This window comes from Rhodamnia argentea, chromosome 2 (assembly GCF_020921035.1).
Source record: "Rhodamnia argentea isolate NSW1041297 chromosome 2, ASM2092103v1, whole genome shotgun sequence".
Taxonomy (NCBI): Eukaryota; Viridiplantae; Streptophyta; class Magnoliopsida; order Myrtales; family Myrtaceae; genus Rhodamnia; species Rhodamnia argentea.
The window spans coordinates 3,413,861-3,432,472 of record NC_063151.1 but is presented as its reverse complement, the minus strand read 5'-3'; the positions used below and the strand labels follow the sequence as shown (position 1 = coordinate 3,432,472).

The 18,612-nt window shown below is 40.8% G+C and overlaps 2 protein-coding genes across 3 annotated transcripts; one reads left to right on the top strand and one right to left on the bottom strand.

Annotated features, from left to right (window-relative positions):
* The first annotated feature begins 4,404 nt into the window (after positions 1-4,404).
* LOC115748928 lies at positions 4,405-17,768 on the top strand. 2 transcript variants are annotated; one of them, XM_048274202.1, is made up of 7 exons: positions 4,405-4,968; positions 5,102-5,175; positions 7,049-7,178; positions 7,331-7,636; positions 7,976-8,247; positions 17,602-17,616; positions 17,659-17,768. In XM_048274202.1, coding segments are annotated over exons 1-6 (915 nt in total). In that variant the 5' UTR covers positions 4,405-4,836; the 3' UTR covers positions 17,603-17,616; positions 17,659-17,768. The 2 variants fall into 2 exon arrangements, with proteins under 2 accessions (XP_048130159.1, XP_030541453.1); XM_030685593.2 differs by lacking the exons at positions 17,602-17,616; positions 17,659-17,768 and having other exon boundaries at positions 4,407-4,968; positions 7,976-8,518.
* On the bottom strand, positions 9,872-13,426 carry LOC115748893 (MDIS1-interacting receptor like kinase 2-like). Its single transcript, XM_030685535.2, has 2 exons — positions 10,464-13,426; positions 9,872-10,374 (listed from the first exon to the last, which is right to left on the bottom strand). Exons 1-2 carry the CDS (start codon positions 13,342-13,344, stop codon positions 10,064-10,066), a joined length of 3,192 nt encoding a protein of 1,063 aa, XP_030541395.2. The 5' UTR covers positions 13,345-13,426; the 3' UTR covers positions 9,872-10,063.
* Positions 17,769-18,612: the final 844 nt, after the last annotated feature.

Below are 18,612 nucleotides of genomic sequence, written 5' to 3'. Positions count from 1 at the left end.
TTTGCCACCAACTACTTTCTTTAACCAAGTAAATGATGCTGGATCCAGCAAAAGTCACCAAGAAATTATCTGAGTCCTAAAATATCAAAGATGTTGGATTGTCCTAGAGAAGATGGAAATTGGGGGAAAAAAAAGCATTTGGTTCTCTTGACCTTCTTTTGACATATTATTTTTAAGCTTGTGGTCACTCGACATGGTCATCAGCACTGTTTGTTTAAAACTCCAAAATAATTCGATTTATCTGTCTATTTCACTAATTTTTGGGTATTTAATTTATGTGATTAGTGATATGACAAAGGTTTTGTCCAATAAGTGATGGACAATGCAATTGTTTATCACTCCCTTCAGAAAAATTACCAAAAAATCATAAATCCATTAGATTGAATCAAATTCAGTCATAAACCTTTCAATGTGACCAATTTTATCCTAAATCTTTTTTACGATTTGCCAATGTAGTCTTTTTGGCTAATTTTGACTGTTGTTCACGTGGTCGCCGGTCATCCTACATGACATGGCCGACGTTGACATGTATAATTTTTTTAAAGTTTTTTGAATTTTTCCTTTTTCTTTTCTTTCTCTCTTTCCTTTTTTCTTTTTCTTTTTCTTTTTCTTATTTCCCTCCGCCGGTTTGTAGCTCTCACTTAGCCTAGATTTGGTGAGGGCTCGCGGGCCCTAGTTGCGCTCAAATTTTGGCACTTCTAGATTTTCAGCAAAATCGACCGGAGTTGGCACTCAACTAATCATTTTTAAAAAATATTGGTAGTTAAGTAATCCAAAATAAATGACACTAAAACGAGTGTCGCACATAAATTTTGGCACTTCTAATGTCCTTTTTCCGAAATCTCATAAAGGTTAAACTTCAATCTCTATTAGACAAAATCTGGATGAAAAATTATATATATATATATATCTATTTATATCGAGATTGTGCATTATTCTTAAAAGTCGCAACATCTATATTATCTAAGTTGTTACTTCTTTCTAGCAAAAAACAAAAAAAAGGATATAAAGTATATTTCACAATAGGGTGTCCGAGACTCTTTTGGTGTTCAAATTATTGTCACAGTGTGGCAATATCTACACTCCCCACACCAAATAATGATCGAATACACGCAGATCTGCACTCTTAAAAGTCATCTTAACACTTTGTTTAGTAAGAGAAGAAGAAATTATACTCGTATTCCTTCGCAAAGAATAGTGGATTCTTCTTTAGTCTCTCCACACACATTTTCCATCTTCCTCACCCCCTACTCCTCAAACAAAGTTTACGACAACGTGCGAATGCGACGGTTCGAAGCCATGCATCGAGCTTAGGAAGGACAATTAATTATCACTTAAGCAACTTTTCGGGGATTTGCTGTTGCCACCACACTCGAATGCGCCAAATGACTATTGAGAGGGCTAAAAAGGGGAAGGGCGTACTCTCTTTTAAAGCAGGGACTCGGATATGCGAAGCTTTTTTGCACATGCCCTCACTTGATGATGGTAGGATTGCTTTCTCATGTGGAAAGTTTTGAATGTTCGAGAGAGTTTGGCATGATGGGTTCTGAATTTGCCCAGCAAAGTCACATGGGTGCCTAAGTCAGAGAAGGAATTGGATTCGTGGAATGGGTCGGGAGCAGGATCTTTTTGACAAAATGATCATCTTTGTTGCCTTTGCCCCGCCATTTACTTGGATCAATCTATTGGAATCCTAAATTTATTGCAGTAATTTCAATTCAGTCATAAATATTGCAATTTAGTTAATTTAGTCATGAACCTTTTGATAATTTGCCAATTTAGTTCTAAATCTTTTGACGATTTCACAAAGAACAAATAGGTAATCTAGGTATATATCGACTAAAGTACTTCCATGTGTTCTAACAATCTACAATAATAGGGGTGAGCGGTTCCAGGTTCCTTATCGTATTAATCCGTTCCCCATTTTTTGAAACCCGAAAGTTACTTCGTCACAGGTTTTAAGGTTTACCTAGATTCCACATATATTTTTAATTGAGCGATTGTAGTGAATTATCACCTCTAATGATCACAATTTGCTGCTACATTCCATTGACCATAATTCATATTTAGATACATAAATAATATGTAACATTAACACAATAAAAGCATCAATCATGATATCGCTAGAACTGGAAGATCGGATTAATAGTTCCAGATTACACACTCATCATCGCACGTCATGGAATACCGCAGGATCGCACGAAGACATAGAACAAAAAAAGCATAAAAACTTGTTTCAGGTTTCATGTTCTAGGTTCCACCTCCTAAAACCTAGAACCTACCCCTCAGTACCGGTTCCCCAATTACCGCAGGATTTATGGTGTGCTTTTCAGCTCTTGGGAAAAAACTGAGGTGTTTGCAAAAATTTATTGGGCCACTTTGGGGATATGCCAGTATTGGCAAAGATGAAAGCCCAAGGCTAGATAAATCGCCGATAATCTCATATTCCAGTTCCACCCTTGCGACTGTGAATCTTCTCTACGGATCTAGAGTTCGCGGAGATGGAGGAGTTGGATGGACCTCGGTGAAGTGTTGTTGACTGCAGTCGTACAACACTAGCGTACTGCGACCTTCGCGAGGGCTGCTTGGGGTCATGTGACCCTCGCAACCCTTGGCGGAGGTCACGCGACCCTTGGAACCCTCGCCATAGGTCACGCAACCCCAAGAACCCTTGCTGGGGCCTGCCGGAGGTCGCACAACCTCAGTGTCCCTTGAGTTTGCGTTGACCATCGAAGGCCAACTCCGGGAAGCTCGGCCATTAAAGGCCAAATTTGGGAAGGTGTCTTGTCCCGTGAGGTCACTCGACCCTTGTGGCCCTCAACTCGGGTCTCGACCTCGGCGACGGGCCTCATTGAGCTTCATCGACCTCCGTCGCTTGGTGCTTTTGTTGTGCTTTGACGAGCGACGAGATTTGCGGCGATGAGGGTCGCCGATCAATGCTTGCCTCTATCCAATGCCGGTTGATCAAATTCCATGCCTTCTCTGCCGGTGCTTGCCAATGCCTGCCCTCTCTTTTTTCTCTTCATTTTCTTCATTTCAAAATTGCTTAACACAAAATATACATCAACCAAGCGTGGTCAGATGCCTTGAGGTCCGAATGCCGATCATAAGTAGGTTGGAAATATTTTCACGCGCGCGAGAGTTAAAGCATGTTTAATTCTTTTTCTGAATAAAAGGTTAAGAGTTTTTCCAAGAAAATGAAATTTAAAGGAAAATCCTTTCGAATTTCAATATGATTTTATTCGTTATGTATATGCAATAAAATTGACCATTTACAACGGTTCTGGACTAGAGAGAAGTCTTTTAAATTATCTAACTATACGATGATTCGTATATACGCACCGACATTTGCTCGATTGCTCACAATACGGTAGAATCTGTTACCACATTTATGTAATCAAAACATGAAAACGGTATCACATAAAAGAGACTTTCCGAATGTTACACCGAGATGAAAATGAACGAAAATAATCCTGATTGTTCGGTTTGTGACGAGGCGGGAACTTAATTGAAGGCCTCTTCTTTAAATGTCATTTTATTTGTACTTTAATTTTTGAAAGATATATGCGGTCCAAAATACCTCCCACTGGTGCTTATTAATCCCGATATCGCGTTGGTTATTCCCAGCGCTGCGAAAACTACGTAATTTCTGCTTTTTCTCTCTTATCGCATTACCTAGTAAAATTTCCAAGCATCGTGAAATGAATAGGGAATGAATTTAAAGAGAGAGAGAGAGAGAGAGAGAGAGAGAGAGAGAGAGAGAGAGAGAGAGAGAGAGAGAGAGAGAGAGAGAGAGAGAGAGAGAGAGATTGACCGGCGAAAGCCGGCTTATAATCACCCCGGATATGGACTTATCCAGATAAAAACCTCCTCTAATGCATCATTAGGAGTCATCTGAAAATGATTAGTCCTCAAACGGCCGGTTAAACCGTTCCAGCCACCGCCATCCGGCAATCACTTTGTCTGCACGTGCTCCCCAAATTTAAAAAAAAGAAAAGAAAATCATCGGCTCGAAGATGAGGCCCGGCATCATTTCATTGTATTCGAAAATTCATATCATCCTCCTCCTTCCTTTTATGGCTCATAAAAAGAAGAACGGCCCAGCATTATGATACTCACCCTGCCCTCGGCATTGGATCCGGATCTCCTAATATTACAAAGGGTGACATTGATTAAATTGAGCCATTCAAATCAAAATGGACGATCTAATTTGATTCATGTCACCTCTTCAAAATTTTAAAAAATTTATGTTCACATTTTCTCCCGCTTTTGAATAGGTGATATGGATCAAATCAAACCATTTATTTTGATTTAGATGGCTTGATTAGATCAATGTCACCCCTCATATTAATGTTAGGGGATCCATTTCCTTAGCGTTCCAGCTCAAGAACCCCGCATATCGCCCCCACAAGAAGCTTCCAGACCACGAGGCCATTCTCGTCATTTCGACACCGTATTAAAAAAACATTTATCGGGCGACACGAAGAAGAAGGAGAGAACAAAGGAAATTTTAAGGAAAAATCGGTGCTTTTTTGTTGTTTTCTCCTCCGTCGTCCTCACACGCAACAGAACAGAGTGACCCTTTTGAGACTTGCGTTTGAAGAGAAATATCTCTCTCTCTCTCTCTCCTCCCGTTTCCCCTTCTTTTTCGTTTCTATAGTTTTACTTATACTATCTCTGTTTGTGTGTGGGCTTCGACTTTCGAACACTGAATTCTTCCGATTGAAGTTCGTTGTGGGTAGCCGGCAGAAGGGTAAGATAACGCAATCGAAGACGGGAATTGCAAGTCTTGCTGTGGGAACAGAGAGAGGGAGGGGCGAAAGAACAGAGCTTCAAATGGAGAGGAGCACTCCCGTGAGGAAGCCCCACACTTCCACGGCGGATCTACTGACTTGGTCCGAGACCCCGGCTCCGGACACGGCCCGACCGGGGTCCGGTTCTTCTCGCCCCAGTGCGCGTCCCCATCAGGTAATCCTCCGTTGCTTCCTTTTTGGTTTTGGGCAATTTTGATCGGCTTGCGAATTTTTTCTTTTTTCTTTTTGGTTACCACCTGTGTTGAGATTTGTGGGTCTTCTGTTGCTTGGGTTGGGGGAAATGGTAGCCGTCGGATGGGATCAGTAAGGTGGTGTTTGGAGGTCAGGTGACCGATGAAGAAGCTGAGAGCTTGAACAAGAGGTAAGATCCGATTTCATTTCACTTGAATTTGATCAGCTCAGCTTCATTCCAATCGCCACTCTCACGTGCTCTGAGATTACTTTTGCCCTTTTTTTTTTATTAAAATAATTGTGTACAGATTGCATTCTCCGGGTTTACCACCATTTTCGCATTTATCTTCTCTCTTTTGGCAACTTTTATTGCTCTTTTAATTTGACTTCTTTTACTTTCGATTTTTTTTGTTTTGTTTTGTTTTTTAGCTTTTGCGGTTTCAAATGTTGAACTTGAATTCTGAGTTATATAAGTTGTGTAAGATGCGGTTGATCTCATTGGCTTGTTTCTTATTGGTACATAATTGCACGGGAACTTTGCCACAATCGAGAAGATTACTGTTTTTGAAGTAAACTAGAAAAAAAATTACAGAACATTCGGATCTCTGTATGATGTAAGAAGATAAATTGGGATTTAGATTTTTTCCTTTTTTGGATTTAGATTTCTCATTTCCTTATAGGATGTGCCTCTTTTTTTCTTCTCAGGGCAAACGAAACAAAATTATCTTGGAGTAATTTTAGGTTGATAAGATGCAACTTTTAATCAACCAGGAATTGAGATCTGAGTGATGATTGACAACCATAACCTTTAGAATGCTGTAAGATTAACATTTGAATTAGGATATAGAGGAAGGAGATGTTCTTGACTTTAAGGAAATCCAGAAGGTATGTGAGGACAAATACATGAAGTTGGAAACTCTAAGATATGTGAAGAATAATCAAACAATAGTTGTCTCATCATCAATATTTTTTCCGTTGCCATCAAACCAACAACCACCCCCCACCCCCCCCAAACCCACAACTTCTACTTCAGTTTATGCCAATTTCACATTAATCTTACAGACTTATCTAACTATATGCAAACACACACAGTTACGATAAGTGCGAGTACCAATTCTAGTTCAGCATCATGTGATTCTAACACTTTAAGTAAATTGTACTTTCTTCCAGCATAGGCCATCCATACAAGCACATAACTGTGAATTCGGAAGGTGACATGAAGTTTTGATTCTCCTCACTAGCGAGTGGAAGAAATTCCGTGTCTTTAAGGCCACCCAACTGCGCTTTGGTTGGTGTCTTACTATGATTTCTTTAATTCCAAAACAACGGTGGGAAGGGGCGACCAACATCTACAACCCCCTGAGGTTGGAATCTTATTTGATCCACTAGGTTAGGAGGTATTGACTGGGTTGAAGACATAATTGCCTAAGGTGGCTTTCTTGTCGTAGAAAAAAGTTATGGTAGGAGTTTCTAGTCTAGCTTAATTCTAAAGCTGAATGGTTTAAATGTTTCTTTAATACAAATTACTTCATGAAGTTCATAAAAGAAATGTTGGAACCAGGCAAAAGAATTTCCTTCTAGAAGATGAACAAACTCTACTTTGCCAGATCAATTAGGCTTCTTGGGTATGTTAGGACTCTGCTCTGAGTTACTTCAGGCTCAGAGGAAATAGAGTCGATATACAGGACTGTCACTACATGCTCCTATCTATCATTGCCTTTTTGGCAATAAAGTCCTTGTTGGATGCTGCAAGTATCCAATGCCATAGGAGATATATTAAATTTGGCTAAACATGTTTTATACTGCATTCTAATATCTCCATTTCTCTTACCGTGAATTCTGAATACATTATAATGTGCACGTCATATCTAATAAATGAACTTGAAACACCGGCAATTAATAACTACGCAAAATAATGCAATATATTAGTATTCCCAATTAGTTCTATGAAAATGTTTGGGAATCTCTATATGCATATATTTCTCCATTCATTCATTCATTCTTACTTTCTTTCTTTCTTTCCTTTTTTCTATTCATTGAAGCTGCTTTTTTGCAACTTTCAGGAAGCCGTGTTCGGGTTACAAAATGAAGGAGATAACTGGAAGTGGCATCTTTTCAGGTAGTGGAGAAAATGATCCGTCAGAGTCTGGCGATACTACTCCAAACAACAGAACAGGAATCCGAATGTACCAGGTATTCTGTTTTATCTTTTCAATTTTTGTTCGGCTGAGCAAATATACCAGGTCCTAATTATCCTTTTGAATATTCAAAGTTCTGCGTGCATAATCTTAAATCTCCATAGTCATTCGTAATTTACTTTCACTTCCTCCTGAAAACATTACTAGCAAGCTCTTGCTGGAATCAGTCACATCTCCTTTGGTGAGGAAGAGAGTGTTTCTCAAAGAAAGCCAACTACTCTGCCTGAGGTTGCGAAACAACGCGAATTGAGTGGGACGCTGGAAAGTGAGTCAGACGGGATGTTGAAAAAGCAGAACTCCCAAGCTAAAACCAAAGAGCTTAGTGGGCATGACATATTTGCACCTCCACCTGAAATCTTGCCCAGGACATTGGATTCACGTTCACTTGCAATGTATCAAGACATGGGAGAATCTGCACAACATAATTTACGCACATCTGTCAAAGTTTCTAATGTAAGTGACTTTGTTGAGTTGGCCCCTACTATTCCCTCTGTCTTAAGTAGAAGAAAATAGTTATGTGGCAACTATACAACATGTTAGTTGAAAGACATGCTATTATTGATTGGCCCATGCGAATATATGTCAATCACGTGACATTGATACCCGTTGAAGTATTTTCTCATAAAGTGGGGCTGTGAAAATTGCAATATATGATAAGCGTCAATAACCAGTGATAATCCATGGTGCTTCTTGGGAAGCATAGCAACATATTGATTCTTTTTCTCTAAACCATTGTTATGAGGTCTTCTTGGATCTAGAATGACCTGACTCTAAAATTTTTATATGGATCAGCCCGCTGGAGGTCAGAGTAATATAATGTCCACTGAAGAACCTGTGCTGAAGACGGCGAAGAAGATCTATGACAAGAAATTCTCTGAACTTTCAGGAAACAACATCTTCGAGGGTGACGTGCCTCCATCATCTGCGGAGAAACCACTAAGTGTGGCGAAACTGCGCGAGATAAGTGGCAACGACATTTTCGCTGATGGTAAGGTAGAATCTCGGGACTACCTGGGCGGCGTGCGCAAACCGCCTGGCGGCGAGAGCAGCATCACATTGGTTTGATAAGAAACATCGCAGACCAACTATTTCACGTGATAGTCTTGTGTCTGGATTTTCGTTTCCTTCTCACTGTGAACATGTTCTGGTATTACGCTCCTTTCATTGAGTTCATCGAGGAATACGGCAAACCTTGTCCAGTATTTAACATGATTGGCTAGAGATGTGAGCAATGTGCTAATTGGTGTTATGTGTTCATACTTGCGTCTGGTTTAGCGATTGTCCTAATTTTCTGCAAGTTCATCTACCGCAATGGATGGTTGTGTTTTTCTGTTCCATCTTCGACACCCTGTATAGTGTTAATCTTGATTTCAATACATAGATTGCATTCTGTTTCCACGCTGTGCTGCGAAGTGGTTTATGACAATTTTTTGAAGTCGCATATACGATGTGGAAAATTCTGTCGTCAAAATCCACGTTGAAGAAATTTTATCATATTAACACATTAAATTTGATAGTCAATGTTCTCTGTCATTGGAGGACACATGTTTATGCTCCATTTCATTTGTACCAAGGTCTTGTTGTCCGTCACAAAGGGATTGGAAGATGCATGTTTATGCTCCATTTCATTTGTACCAAGGTCTTGTCGTCCGTACCTAAGGGACAGAACCGATTTTAGCCGTAAAGGATGCAATTTGCTAGGAATAGGATGTTTTGTCTTTGCTGTGGCTATGGAGACTTTCCATATAGGACTGGAAAACCTTTTTTTTTTTTTTTTAAACTAAAACTACAGTATCCATGATAGGTTAATTAATATACTATAATGCCTGCATATGCAAATTGTAATTATGATTAACACTATTAAAAAAGCGTTAAAGGGAGAAAAGATAAGAGAGGATATCTTTGGAATATTTTGGGTTCGTTTGTTTCATACATTCAAGATTCGTTTAAAAAGATAAGTCAACGGTAAATGTTTTTATCGACAACAATTTATATTTAATTATTTTTATGGGTGATGAAAATATTTTGTAAGAGATATAAGTGATTGTTTTTCTGAATTTTTTTTTCAAATTGTGAGTTTTCTCTAAGACAAACTGACCCTTTATTACATGCAAGTTGTCATAGACCATATATTGTATGCGATAGCTATTATAAGTTGCAATTACCTCGGGCTCTATTATATATGACAATTATTATAGTCGTAGCTGTAATAGGTATTATAACATAATAGTTTATACTGCAAGTGTCACGAGCCGACTTTTGGGGGTCGCTTACTTGAATTATCCTGGTTGTAGAGAGGAAAGCTTTGGGAGAAAATGCTTGTATTGCTCAAATGTTTGGATGGATACAAATGATATAGATGACTCCTCTATTTGTATTAGTGGATATCTTATCACAATCATTGATTTACTACACGATCTAACGGTGGATGATATCAATTCTCTTCTTGTCGATCTGGTGGTGGAGATTTACTTCATCTAACGGTCGAGGATGGTAACCCTCGTCACATCAATCCAACGGTGGAGATTAGTCACATCCAACGATTGAAATCTTTAATCCTTATCACATAAATCCGAAGGTGGAGATTGAACCCCTTTACGATCTAATGGCTTGGGTGAGCCCCCCTTGGATGGATGACGTGGCACTCTTCTTTGGTCCATGACACAAGCAGATATTGTAATACATCAAAGGCTTGTAATATAGTAATCATTGCCACAACTTGTAGCTTCTGAGTATTCGCCTGTCATGTATTATTACAAGCTCACTTCCCCATACTACAGTCATCTATGAAGATAAAAGGCACCATTAGAGATGATCAATTCAATTGCTAGAAGCTATAGTTCCTCTTGCATTAACCTATTACTGGGGACAATGACCACATCAGTGAGCGGCTGAACATGCCGATAGCATCTGAGAAACCATGTTCATCGACGGCCTGAGTCGTGGATTGGTGGATAAACAAGCAATTGCGAGCTTGAAGATGACTAGAAGTTCATCCTGAAGGCCGGGCATTGGGGCTGGTAGGCGCGAATCCAGCATATTTTTCAGGATTGTTGCAATCTCCTTATCCGATGCAGCTAAGAGGGATGAGATGGTTTCACCCGGATGTTTTCCATGGATCACCTCTATCGCCACGACCCCGAAGCTGTACACATCGCATTTCTCGGTCACCTTCATTGTGTAAGCTAGCTCTACACATTAAGAAGAAAATGCATCAGCACTGGCAGACTATTACTTTTCAAGCTCACCATAGGAGAACAGTAGATATCCATTGAATTACCTGGGGCGACGTATCCGTATGTCCCAGCGACAGCGCTCCAATTCGACGTGTCTAGCTTGAGAAGCTTGGCTGTACCAAAGTCGGAAACACGGGCCTCGCACTCATAATCAAGCAAGATGTTGTTGCTTGATATGTCTCGGTGAACAATAGGTGGCACACAGTCATGGTGCATGTAAGACAGAGCATGAGCTATGCCTTTAACAATATTGGCCCTCCTATCCCAACCCAACTCTTTCGCGTCGCCATCGTCGCTCAGGGTTGCAGACAGGTCTCCTCTTTCCAGATACTCGTACACCAAGAACGAGTGCTGGGGATGTGAACAGAAGCCGTGGAGTCTCACGATGTTGCGGTGTCGTATTTCCGTCAATGCCCTTATCTCACTCTGAAACTCCTTCTGATTCGTTTGCCCGCTATCGGACATCTGATGAAGCTTCTTCACAGCCACCGCAACGCCTGATCTTAGCTTTGCTCTGAAGACTCTTCCATATCCTCCAACTCCAATGCAGTATCTGTCATTAAAATTCTCAGTCGCTTCGATGATTTCTTCGTACAATATCCTCCCATCGTAAGTAGATATAGAAACCAATTTCTCTCTCTCTCTCGCTGGCTCTGCTTGTCGGCGGTTCTTTCTTCTATGCAAAATGTAGTATACTCCGACGAAAGAAAACAGGATAAATGCTCCAAGTACGAGGAAAACAATGAGAAAAACTTTCTTATCAGTATTGGAGTTCTTCTTCTTCTTCAGTGGCGCCGATTGATCACAAGGCTGAAGTCCATCAACATTTCCACATAATCCAGCGTTACCTTGTAATGCTTCTGTTGGAGCATCTTGGAATGCCGTGGTGTTTGGAACTGGACCCTGGAACTCATTGTAGGATATGTCAATTGTTGCCAAACCTGGCATATCCTTGAAAACGGCGTATATAGGGCCAGAAAGACTGTTGTGTGAGAGGTCAAGTTTCACTAAACTTTGCAGATTGCTGAGTTGTGCTGGAATCTCACCGATCAATGAGTTATTGTTCAAGTCTAGCTCAGATAAGTGAGTCAGCATCCCTATCTGGCCAGGAATTTCTTGGCTTAACCGGTTGTTGCTCAAATCCAGGAGGACTAAGTCTGCCAACTGCCCGATTCTCTCTGGGATAGACATGCTTAATCTATTCCTGGACAAATCCACTCTTTGAAGACCAGATAGTGAAACGAAGTCGGGACTTATGCCAGAAAGTTGATTCCTGCTCAAGTTCAACCTCACCAAAGAGGTCAATTTCCCGAGTTCCTTTGGAATCTCACCGACTAAACCATTGGAAGAAAGATCGAGTCCTTGTAGTTCAGTCGCATTTCCGATCTCAGGAGGCAAGGTACCGGTCATGTTGTTCCCAGCAATTCGTAGATCCCTCAAACGCGGACAACTTCCCCAATTAACCGAGATTTCCCCGTAAAACTTGTTGAAACTCAAATCCATGAAGTCCAAGTTTGGGTAGACGCCGAAAACATCGGAAAGATTTCCAGTGAGTTGGTTCTCCTCGAGGCGTACCCTGAGTAAGCTCGTGCAATTTCTCAAGCTTCTGGGTATGGAACCTGTGAGGTTGTTGCCGGCCATGGTGAGGTTACGCAGTGATCCACCTCGGCACAAGTTATCTGGCATGAAACCGGTGAACTGGTTTGTATCCAATTGTAGCACCACCAGGTTTGTCAAATCCCCAAGGAATTCAGGAACTGAACCGGAAAGTTGGTTCTCACGGAGGTATAAATATTTCAGGTCTGTCATATTGCCCAGAGAAGAAGGAACAGGACCAGTGAGCTGATTCATACTCAGCTCGAAATCGATCATAGCTCGAAGGTTTCCTAACTCATCAGGAATGATACCAGAAAGCTGGTTGCCATACAGAGAAAGAAGTGTAAGCTCTGTCAAATTTCCTAATGTTGAGGGGATTGAACCAGTAAGATTGTTGTAGTACAGGCTGAGTCGGCGAAGAAGATTCAAGTTCCCTATCTCTGGTGGGATAGAACCAGTAAGTTCATTATCATATACGTGCAATTCCATTAGTTTTGTCAATTTCCCAAACGCGGGAGGAATTGGCCCTGTTAGGAAGTTGGTATCCATGTAAATCTCCTCCAAGTTGGTCAAATTTCCCATTTCAAGAGGAATAAAACCGGAAAATGAATTGTTATATAGATATAGTCGAGCGAGGCTGCTCAAGTTACCCAAGGAAGAAGGAAGGGATCCATCCAATTGGTTCGAGTACAAGGCGAGCTCGTTCATCAAACGCAACCGGTCAATTTCGTCAGGGATAGAGCCATTCAACTTGTTCGAAATCAGGTGTAGCACCTCAAGCTTTGTGAGATCCCCAATCTCCCGCGGTATTTGCCCGGATAATTGGTTAAAGGAGAGGTCAAGGTAGGTGAGGTTGGTCAAAAGGCCAACTTGAGGTGGAATACCGCCGGAGAGTTCATTTATGTACATGTCTATATAGGTAAGATACGGCAAAGAGGAGAACGGGAACTCATCGAGCGTACCTCTGATGTTCGAACTGGTGAGGTTGATTCCAATCACGCTCCTGGCCAGGTTACATGCGATGCCGTACCAACCGCACGGGCTCGCTGCCGTCGCGTTGGAGCCGGTAGCGTTTTGAGGAGGGAGAGTCCATGAAGATAGAGAAGAGGTGGATTGGTTTTGGTTTTGAAGGCTGGATTTCCATTTGAGAAGGGCTTGTGCTTCCAGTGTGGAGGCATAAGCAGGAACTGCACCTTGTGGAATGATAACTACAAGCACTGTGAAAAGGGCAAAGGAGGCTAGAAGATGAACTGGCGTCTCAAATTTTGGTGAACCCATGATTTCTTTTGCTTTTTTTTGGAGGTTGATAATCAACCATGAGGCATACATATAAAGCTTAGTTACTCCCTTTCTGTTCTTAGTCCATTCACAGAAGGCCAATTTTCAAAGATCTTCAATTTCAGATGTCGACAATCTGGCCAATGTGTGGAAACCTTGGAAATAGTCTGACTGTGTCTAGAGTCTCATATGGTTTGGAACAATGTGGTTGACTTTGACTCAAAGCTTCCTAAACTCTGTTCTCTTTGCTTGCCCCAATCTTGTGTTTTCCTTGAGGTGGGGGTGCCAACAGCCAGATGCTGCTATTTTAATGATGGTAATGCGTTCGTCAGCTTCCATCAAAGTTAAAGAAAATGAAGATAGTCTCTATCTTTTAGCTCAGAATTTGTGATTGCAGCACACATAATTTGACTCTGAGCATTGGCTTTTATTGGTTCCTTGAGACATCCTCCAACCCTTTACTGGATATTCTAAATGGCCTGATGCCTCCTTTCTAGAAGCGTTACGGACTGAATAGCCTTCCGAGCGTTTGACGGGAGAGGTTGAAGATGAAGAGTGCGACCTAAAAGGAGGAGCTTTATCTAGTTCAAGCAAAAACCTAAATACTCACATCAAAGGGGAAAAGAAAACGAACGACCAATAAAGAAACTTCTGCTATTTTGGCTTTAACGTGCGCTCTTTAAGATCGGAAAACGAGTTTTCGGTCTCTATACGTCACAACCTCATTTATACAAGTGGGAAGCCACCATGGAATACATGGATTCCAAGTTTACTAATAAGCTAAGAAAGAAGGGCGAGCGAGCGATCGCTAAATTAGTCATAGTCACTGTCACACTCCAAACCTGTGTTTAGAATTTGGGAAACGACCCCATCTTTTCATAAAGGACGGAGCTTTTGATTAAAATTGAACCGTTTTCGGAAATGCACTGATTGGATAAACACCCTGCATTAATGAAAACAATCGCAAGGTCCAACATACCATGAACATACCAAGCTAGAACTTCTCCAAAGTCAGTCTAATAAGCTTCGTGAATGTAGCAAAGTAAATCTAAAAGGCCATCCCGCCGCGCCCTCTTCGTGAATCCGTCACTCTCCCGATACCTGAAATGCTAACCAAAGGGGCGAACCAATACCCCGCCTCGATAAGCGATAATCTCCACTTCTAGGAAATCAAGCAATGAACGTCGCAGCAATCGCGCGGATGGCGTGCATATGCTGGGAACTACACCTTGTAACATGAGTAAAAGCATGGCCAGAAAGGGCGACCGGAGCTCAGAAGCTGTACCACTCCCCTCTAAAACCTTGGCGGAATCCATGATTTTTCTGGTGTTGTTTTGGAGCATGATCATGACATAGAGGCATATATATAGAAGGCTTGGCTGCTCTGTTTCTGTCATCTTCTCAGTCCATTCATAGAAGGCCACCATTCAAAGATCTCCCCATTTCAGGATTTTGAATGCTTCTGGTCATGATGTTTCGGCTAGCTAGTAACAACTACTGCCTGTTTTGTTTACGCAGGGTCTCATATGTTCTGAAGTAAGTGGTTGACTTGACTCCACCTTGCTAAACTTTGTTTATTTATTTTTTATATGTTCACTATAAGTGTTAAAACTTGTCACGAAAGTATAATCGAGTCCTAAAAGTTATCAATTGGTGTAATAGAGTCATTCCGTTGACTTAGTCCAATTTGGTTAACAAAAAATACTGACGTTTTTTTTTTTAAATATTTTCTCTCTTCTATGTGACAATAACGTGATTAAAATGACGTATTGATCAAAATATGATTTTTAATATAATTTTTTAATTAATTTTAAATAAAAGGAAAAAAAGAAGAAGCAAAAGCAGAAGCAGAACCAGCTGTGAGGGCTTGGCAAGGCTTCAAGTCCTTGTCGCCGTCGCCACCGAGAAGGGCCGACGATGGTGGGGAAGTGGTTGGTGGGGGTTGCCAAGGCCTGGCCAAGGGTTGACGACCCTACCGACCGCAGGCTAGGGCCGACTGGCCCTCGTCTAGTGACCCCCGCCAATGGTGGCTAAAACTGGGTGAGGGCTGATGACCATCCCCTGATCTAGGCGAGGGCCCGCGAGCCCTCTTGGCGAGGGTCCTCGGTCCTTATCCGCGGCTCTACAGACCACTTCCCTACCATCGCTAGCGGTAAGGGCTCTCTCCTTTTGTTTTTTTAATAACAAATTTACCTTATTTTTTAAATTAATTTTAGTAAAAATTATACTAAAAATAAGATTTGAATCAAAACACGTTTTAGCCACGTCATCGCTATGTTAGTATTTCTTGTTAGCCAAACTGGACAGAGTTAACAGAAGGACTCGATCGCATCAATTTGAAAAGTTTTAGGATTCAATTACACTTACGTGACAATTTTTGGGGCTTTTAATGAACGGTCTATAATTTTTTCAACGTGGGACCATTGTTCTGCTTGCTACATTATTGACGATGCATGCACCATCAGGCCTTAATCAGAGGAAAAAAATATGCTAGAGTTGTTATCTATTGACTTTGACTTTGAGATTGTAGCACCAATACTTTGACCAAGAGCATAGACTTGGGCATTCCTGGCTTTTATAATTCCGGTTTTCTTTTTTCTTTTTGCTATAATTTAAATCTTGATGTTCAATAATTTTAATTCTTTTTTCCAATCTAAAAGTCCCGAAACTTTCACGGTAGACGGATGTTAACAAGTAAATCCACAAATAATTTCTTCCATAATTTATGAAATTTGAGTCCTATTTTGAATTTTGACCATAAAGCCGAAAAAGTAGTTCTTACCTTGGCGCAGTTGTAAACAAACATGCATTTTATAGCAAAAGGCTTAACAAATTTGTTCGGAAGTTTACGTGGTTCGTTCGGTGGAACCTACTCATATGGACATGCATATCGTCAATCTAATCTTGGGTTGAGTTGTAGTTAGTCAGCTAAGCAAGCTACTATAAATCAAATGAACGTCTATTGTATGTCCATTACCATTATGCAAAGAAGGGTGAATGTGCTGATGTAATGCGTGCTTCGAGATAAAGTTCTTACTAATAAAGTTAGACTGAACTATGCTATAACTATCTTGAAACCTTGTGAATCCATGGCCTTTATTTATTTTCTGTTTTGTTGTAAGCTTTCCCTCGATCTTATCTTCCTGTGATTTTCCTATTTGACAATGGAAATGGACCAGGAGCTATTAAGATTGGACCGGACTACTGGAGAAGATCGGGGGAACATAACTCGCTGTCTCGCTGCACTTCGATTCGGATGGTTGCTACATAAATTTCCCCTTATACTTTTCAGTTCACAATGTTTTCCGAAGCTTTGATTTTAGGACGTCGAGTTTTGCTTAGATTGGTGAAGGGCAGCATCAAACATTGGTCTGCTATTATTTCCTATTTCAACACATGATGGAGGATGCTATTTGGCATAATGAAGACGTTTGACCGGTTGCACCAGATGGATCTTTCTTGGTATTGCATATTGCCCGTCGCCTTTCTTGGCATAATGAAGACGTTTCACCGGTTGCACCAGATGGTTCTTTCTTGGTATTTCATATGGCCCGTTGTCTTTCTTATAAGAGAGGAATCACAATCAAGAATTAAGAGTGAATTGACCCGATTACTGGAGAAGGTCAGGAAACATAACTCGCCATCTCGCTACACTTCGATTCAGATGGTCGTTACTTAATTTTTCCCCATATAAAGTGATGATCAGTGATCTTCCTTATTTAAGCAACGTTTAAGTTCGAAGCTCCAACAAAAACAAAGTCTGTCTTTCCTCTAATTCCATATTCTTTTTGGAGCAATCAAATGAACGTGGATGTACCCCTCGGAAAAGGCACTGATTGAATGCGCTCTCGTTTGTGTTACACAAGGGTAGTAAGTCACATGGAACACAAAATTATGGAATATGTGGCCGCGATTAAAAACAATTAGAATCTGATTGAATGCACTCTGAAAGGATGCATGATTCAAACTCTTCGCCATGTCACATATTGATCTCCTTTTCTATATCATTTTTCTGAGGTCTTACTTGGATCTAGAACGACCTGGCTCTAGAATTTTTTATATGGATCAGCCTGCTGAAGGCCAGAGTAATATAATGTCCACTGAGGAACCTGCGAAGAAGATCTTCGACCAGAAATTCACTGAACTTTCAGGAAACAACATCTTCGAGGGCGACGTGCCTCCATCATCTGCCGAGAAACCACTAAGTGTGGCGAAGCTGCGCGAGATAAGTGGCAACGTCATTTTCGCTGATGGTAAGGTAGAATTTCGGGACTACCTGGGCTGTGTGCGAGACCGCCTGGCGGTGAGAGCAGCATCACATTGGTTTGATAAGATGCACCGCGGACCAACAATTTCACGTGGTAGTCTTGCGTCTGGATTTTCGTTTGGTTCTCACTGTGAACATGTTTCTGGTATTGCTCTCTCCTTTCGTTTAGTTCATCGAGGGATATGGCAAACCTCGTTGCAGTATTTCACGTGATTGGCTAGAGATGTGACCTATGTGCTAATTGGTGTTATGTGTTACATACTTGGGTCTGGTTTAGCGATTGTCCTAATTTTCTGCAAGTTCATCTTCCGCAATGGACGGTTGCGTTTTTCCGCTCCATCTTCCAACTCCCTGTATAGTGTTAATCTTGATTTCAATGCATATCATAGGGACACCGTGAGATCGATACAGTGACCATCGATTGCATTCTGTATTCATGCTCCGCTGCCAAGTGATTTATGGCAATTTTTTGAAGTCGCAGATAGGATTTGGAAAATTCTCTTGCTAAAATCCACGTCGAGGAATGCTAATCATAGTAACACATCAAATTTGATTGTCAATGCTGCCATTGGAGGACTCATGTGCATGCTCCATTTCATTTGTACCAAGGTCTTGTCGTCCCTACCAAAGGGACAGACCCATTTTGGCCGTCAAGGATGCAATTTAATAGGAATAGGATGTTTTTTCTTTACTGTGGCCCTGAGAGACTTAACATATAGGATGTGGAAAATTTTTCTTTACAACTACCGTATCCATTTATGGTTAATTAACATAATCTCCTTACATCAGCAAATTTTAAACATGATTAATACTACTCCAACCATTGGTAGAGTTAAAGGGAGAAAATAAAAGAGATGATATCTTTAGAATATTTTGGTTCATTTGGCTCACGAAAAACTCAAGATTCAAAAAATATTTCCTGAAAAATGATTTTAGTCAATGGTAAATGTTTTCTTCATCGACATCAATCCATACCTAATTATTTTCATGGGTGATAGGAAATATTTTTCACTCGTTTATTTTTGTAAGCGATATTATCAATTGTTTTTCTG